This window comes from Carassius auratus, unplaced genomic scaffold (assembly GCF_003368295.1).
Source record: "Carassius auratus strain Wakin unplaced genomic scaffold, ASM336829v1 scaf_tig00214183_4049273_7079891, whole genome shotgun sequence".
NCBI lineage: Eukaryota > Metazoa > Chordata > Actinopteri > Cypriniformes > Cyprinidae > Carassius > Carassius auratus.
The window spans coordinates 1,973,442-1,979,727 of record NW_020527547.1 but is presented as its reverse complement, the minus strand read 5'-3'; the positions used below and the strand labels follow the sequence as shown (position 1 = coordinate 1,979,727).

The window sequence follows — 6,286 nt, the reverse complement described above, 5'->3', positions numbered from 1 at the left end:
TGTCTGTTACCACTCTTACCAGAAGAAATAAGATGAGTGACTCACGCTAAACAACTCTACATCAGATTTTGTTTAATGGATTCTAAACAAACAATTAAGCAAAAAATTTAGGAAAAGAATTTTCATAAGTAAAAAAATAAAAATACTAAATAATATAACAGATGATATAATGCATACATCTTTTACTGCCATTAAATAGGCTAAAACTACTCACAGTATTTACTCACAGATTAAGTAATGACCATATACATCCAGCAGGGGGCACAATGGTGTTTCTACTGGTGGTCCGTGTATCTTTTGGTCATTTGATTTTCCAATAAAGGAAAATGAGAAACGGTTTGATTTACATTTTTTAGTTTTGTTTAAGAAACGGAAAGTGAACATTTAGAACCATCACAGATCCATAGAAAGGTTGACATGTCTACTTTTAAAATAAACTTTTTAAATCGAAAAAAAAAATGGTGTTTATGTTATTCATATGAAACCAAGGAGAGGTGCAGTGTTTCCAATCTTAACTCATTATCTGTAATATGTTCTGGTCACGACCTAACTCTATTCATATGGGCATCATCTATGGAATACATGAATTCAGCTCATCATTTTTCAGTACAGCCTATGAACTGGATTTAATTACAGAAGACTAATTATGGTGAAAACTTAAGTAAAGATTTATTATAAATAATTATTATACTATTTTAATTTATTCATGTGGGGTTGAGTTTTTCCCATGAAAATATGTAAAATAAAATATATAAAAATAAACAATCAGTCAATTCTTAATTGTTTGTAATGAAAACGCTACCTGTTGTTCTAATAGGCCTAGAATAAAATGAGTTGGCTAGGAGTATTTTATTCCATGTAGTTGTAGATCACATAGAATTAAGTAAAAAATGTAATGCCGTTTTATTGCTGCTTATTTACTCCTGTTGAAAACTAACTGAGCTCACGGTTGCCACGTATTGGTGTAGCACAGAAGGGCAATATCAAAGCATATTCTCATTTTTTACCCATGAACAAAAATACTAAAAATCCAGCTACATTTTCGTTTTCCGTTTCTTAATACGAAAATCAAACCATTTCTCATTTCTATTTATTTATTTTTAAGTAAAAAATTAAATGACCAAAAGATACATGGATCATTATTGGTCATGGTGGATCACACAGTTGCTAACTCAGAACAGGTCTGACCTGGAAATGTGCCTTAGGGGTTGCAGTTCATTCACTTTGACCATACAAATACATCACTGGCTGATATAGCTGCATGTGGTCTGCTAACACAAGCCATCCTTACTTAGCTCAGTAAAAAAAAAAAACGTTTGTCTGCTATCAGGACATCTAAACGCATCCTCAGAGGTTTTCTTTCCAAGACAACAGTTGGGTTTTTTAATTTTAGACAAACTGTCCATGCAGGCCCACAGTACTGATTCTGTATACAATCTTTCAAAGAGATTCAGGCCAAACAGAAGATGGGTTTCCTCTTTCAGCTTTGGTTTCTCACTAGGTATATACAGTGCCACTTTAAAGTTTGTGACAAACATCTGTAAAAAAATAAGAAATTGCTGAAATTATTAAAATAACCCAATTTTTTTGGTTACCTGGATGTTTTTTGATGGTTGTTCATGAGTCCTTTCTTTGTTCTAAAAAGTTAAACTTAGCACTGTTCTACATAAAAATCCTCCACGTCCTGCAGATTCTTCCGTTGTCTAGCATCATTTGCATATTTGAACCCTTTCAAGCATTGACCATATGATTTGAGATCCATCTTTTCACACTGAGGACAACTGAGGAACTCAAACACAACTATTGAAAAAGGTTCAAACATTCACTGATGCTCCAGATGGAGCCAGTGGATGAAAACTTTGAATTTGAAGATCATTTTGTTTTCCAAGAAACATGCAAGTGTCTTCTGTTGTTCCTGAAGAACAGTACTAAATTGAAGGGGAAAAAATGAAATTTCTGCAAAATAAGAAAAATTCATCCTATTCAAAAGATTTAAACTTTTTAAATAGTTTTTTTTAATAGTGTTTAAGTCCCTCCATTGTCATCAGTGTGAAAAGATGGAACCTTAAAATCATGCTCCCACTGCTGTGGAAAACTGAGGAATCTGCAGGACATGGATTTTCTGAAGAACAGTGCAGTTTAACTGTTCAGAACAAACAAGGAACCATGAACAACCATCACAAAACTAAAAACAGTCATGGATAATCCAGGTAACCACACACAGTATTAAACTTTTGAATGGGGTTAAATTACTAATTTCAGCTATTTCTTTTTTTTTTCTTTTATGTAAAATATCTTATTCAGGACAGTACTAAATAAATGACATGCATTCTGTATGAGCTCCCTTATTTTGTTAAAATTATTAATTTTCACAGATTCTACAAGGGGTTCACAAACATTCAAGTGGCACTGTGTTTATATTAAGGGAGTTTCTGATGAAACTGTTGCCTTTTTCTTGCTCGCTGGGGGGTTTAGGCATATTACTTTGAGACAATCGCTATTGTTAAGAATCCTAAATAAATAAAACTGAATTGAATAGTGAGAATAACGCATGTTGAGAATAAAAGATCAAATTACAGATGGGAGCAGAATAGAAAGCCCTTGTGAAAAAAATGCAGGTCAGGTTGGACTCCGTGGACATGGTTTTTGTCAAGTCAGATCTGCTCCACTGATTCAGAGGGGATCTGCTTCAGTAACTTAAAAAAAAGTTCACATGTGGTAGAAAGATTCAAAAATAAGCATTCTATTTTTTCATTCTTTTTATTGGTACACTTATTTCACAAACTACTGAAAGATAGCACATAAAGATTAAAAAGAAAAAATAAGCATGTATGTTTAAAACAAACTGCTGAAATACAGTTCTATACCGACAATTATTTAACATATTTCTCCATGAATTTCTTGTGGAATTCAGAGCGCAGGGTGTCATTAATGAAGCGTTTCTCTTTACGAGCTTCATCCACTCCTTTAGCGCAGTTTTTAAACACGACATCATCATCCCACCTGCCAAAAACAAAATTTGAAAGTGTTTAAGTGCTGTCAATGCTATATTATTCAGCTCTCTGTGCTTTAAAGAATTTGTAATTCAAAGACAAACCCATTTTTTCACTTTCATTCAGAGAGAAAAACCACCCAATATTGTTCATATTACTGCTACTATTGAATTATAAGTATCTTTTGGACCAAAATGAAATTTGGAGATGTTTATATTGTTGGTCTCAGAGTACAGAATACATAAGCACTATAGAAATAGCAAACAAAGCAAAAAAATGTTTAAAAAAAATTAGTATATATTCAAACGATACCTAGAACAATAATGTACTATTATTTCTAACAGTACACATTTTTTTATTATTGTCACTATATTATGATAAAGATCACATTATGTGACATTAAATTTAAACAGTGTTTCCATCATCTTGAATTAAAGCACATTAATGGCCAGAGATTTGTTTTTGCATTGCTTTTGGTTAAATTCTTTAACTACTGTAACTGAAGGTAACTTATTAGAGAAGACAGAAAACCAAATACTCTTGTTTTACCACCATTGAATTACCTTCTCTTCACACTGAATGCGTTCTGGCTCTGTGTTTTTAGTTGTTGTTGTTGCTGCTGCTGCTGCTGGCCTGCCAGATTGAGCAATGGATTTCCACTCAGAATGTTCTCCATACGTATCCTCTCCTCCTCTGCTTTCTGTTCCCTTTCCTTAATTACACACAGATCCAAAAAATTAAAACCAGTAAACAGTAATGTGTTACGTCAGTAAGATATCAAGCCTAAGTAAGGGATAAATGCAATCAGTCTGGTCATAATCATAAAATAAACCCTGAAAGTGTGACCAGGATCATCCTGAAGGGCTTTATTTTGGATAGTGACTAAGATCGGTGGTAAATGGTCAGTAAAGTTCACCTTTTTCTCCAGCTCCTCAGCTCGCTCCTTTTTGATCTTCTCCAGTTCAGCCAGCAGGGCGGCAGTGTCATCATCACTGTCAGAGCCGGAGTCAGAGTCATCTTCATCCTAAAACACACACAGACACATTCTTCAAACCGGTGTCAAAATCAACCTGCAAGTATCTATCAGAACGTGTATGTACATCAGTGAGAGGATCATCAGCATCCAGGTTGGCAGCAGGAATCTGATCCAAACGTGGCCGTTTGGAGGAGGATGAAGATGAAGAAGAAGAGGAAGTGGTGTGCTCTAAAAGAAACAAGAGCACGGTCAACGAACACATTTAGACAAAGCCAAAAAATATTTACATGAAACATGCTTCCTCACCTCGTGCTCCTCTGTCTCTGCTCTTAACAGCAACCCTCTCTCTCTCCTCCAGCTCGCGTCTGAAATCACGAGCTCTCACCTCTTCTGGAGCATCCTGAGTGGGCTGTCTGCAGACACACACCCAAAGATCAAGATGAGTTGAACACCTTCTCTGTCGCGCAATCATACCTTTACATTTTTAAGGAATGTTTCATCCAAAAATGGGAAGAAGCTGAAAATTAACTTGCCCTCAGTCTATCCAAAATGTAGATGGCTTAGTTTCATCGTCGGAACAGATTTGAAGAAATTACGTCACTTGCTCACCAATGCCGTCAGAATGAGAGTTCAATGAATGCGCTATTTTGGACTCTCACTCACTGCAGAGGATCAATTGAAGAACAAGTGATTTTATGTTAAATTTCTCCAAATGTGTTTTAATATCTTTCAAATCTTGGATGGCCTGAGGGAAGGAACTTGTCAGCAAATGTTCAATTTTGGATGAACTATTCCTTTGAGTCTACAGGTATTATACAAATTATGTCCTAATAATTAATTATTTTGCCAAAGAGTTTTTGTAAAGAAACAACAACTTCACCTGTATTTGATCTTGGTGTGTCCTGGCAGGTCTCTGCTGGAGTACTGTTTAGACAAAGCACTCAGATCCCCCTCTCCTTTGCCCCGTCCTCCTCTTGCAGGCTCAAATGTTGGCCTTGCTGCTGTGGTCATCTTCGGTTACCTGAGACAAGAGCATTATAAGTTAACTTAAAATGATATGACACAAATGCCTCTTGTCCGATATAGCTTTAAGGTTTAAGGTTTAAGGTTTTTTTTTTTACCTGTTATAGATAAATACATGTTTTCGGTAACAGCTCCAATGCTCTACAATTACGTTACATTTGGACATAAAGTTAATTCTCCAGAAGTCATTCTTCCGAGTGATTTAAAAGCCAATTCGACATTTCCAAACATTTTAATTATTCGGTCAGAAAGATTGGAATATCGTCTGTGTGTAAAGCATGTGACAGGGCACGTGTTAAATGTAATGTATTTTTAATTTCTATAATTTTGACTGTTTGTTTGTTTGTATTATGATTTCGACGAAAACACGCTTGCTTTCCGTTACTTGTGTTACATTATTTTACACTCACCTGCAGCAGGACGATACAAATCCAACCGTATACTTCCAAATGTATCAAATAGGCCAAACAAATGCAAAGTACTAACACCGAAGTACTAAATAAATAAGGAGAGTTTTATATTTTCTTTTCCATTACACCAGCTCTCTTTGCTCCTCGCTGGTATCCCATCAACCACCGCGAGTCCGCGACTCGCCTAGAGTCACGTGATTGTGGGAGTTACGGTGGCGGCTGCGGGACAATCATTGCAGGGAAGAAGCGAGAGTCAAATACGACGCGATCTCCATTCCAGAGACCTCTGACATGACAATGGTATACAGTTTCAGTAATATTATCTAAATAAATCGAAGACCAACAATTTGTATATTCCTGTTTCGCAGATCATTGCAAGTCTTGGAGCCACACTGACACCTAGCAGACTGGATGCAAAAGTTCCGTTATAGATGCTGTCTACACTATCCGACATTATTAATTTATTCCACAGGTAAATAACAGGAATCTTACCTTACTCGTGCATGATGTCGTCCCCCATGAGGCGATCCGCAGTGTTTACATTAAAAAGAGAAACCACATATGGTCAGCATTGATTTTATTAGCATTTTTATCCAGGCTTCATAATTTTATTTTGTCTTACTTCACTGAACTGAATGATATCGGGTTTGCCAAAACCGGAAGAAAAAAAATGTGGTCGTTTTCCCTTCTTGGCCAGGAGTGAGCCGAGTTAGGTCCTGAAGAGCCGCTGTCTAGTTTATATACAAATGCAAATAAAAGCTAAAAGAGAAAGTACATCTGAAATGGCATAAAATAATTTTTTTTTTTTTGGAAAAACAAACCTATAATAACCTTACTGACTTCCCACCACATGTAATGCATCAATAAGGAGGACAGACACAGAA

General features: G+C 35.8%; 1 protein-coding gene across 1 annotated transcript; it reads right to left on the bottom strand.

Annotated features, from left to right (window-relative positions):
* Positions 1-2,744: 2,744 nt before the first annotated feature.
* On the bottom strand, positions 2,745-5,577 carry LOC113091392 (protein CWC15 homolog). Its single transcript, XM_026256904.1, has 7 exons — positions 5,403-5,577; positions 4,850-4,990; positions 4,276-4,382; positions 4,094-4,197; positions 3,910-4,017; positions 3,557-3,705; positions 2,745-3,003 (listed from the first exon to the last, which is right to left on the bottom strand). Exons 2-7 carry the CDS (start codon positions 4,978-4,980, stop codon positions 2,874-2,876), a joined length of 729 nt encoding a protein of 242 aa, XP_026112689.1. The 5' UTR covers positions 4,981-4,990; positions 5,403-5,577; the 3' UTR covers positions 2,745-2,873.
* Between the last annotated feature and the right edge of the window lie 709 nt (positions 5,578-6,286).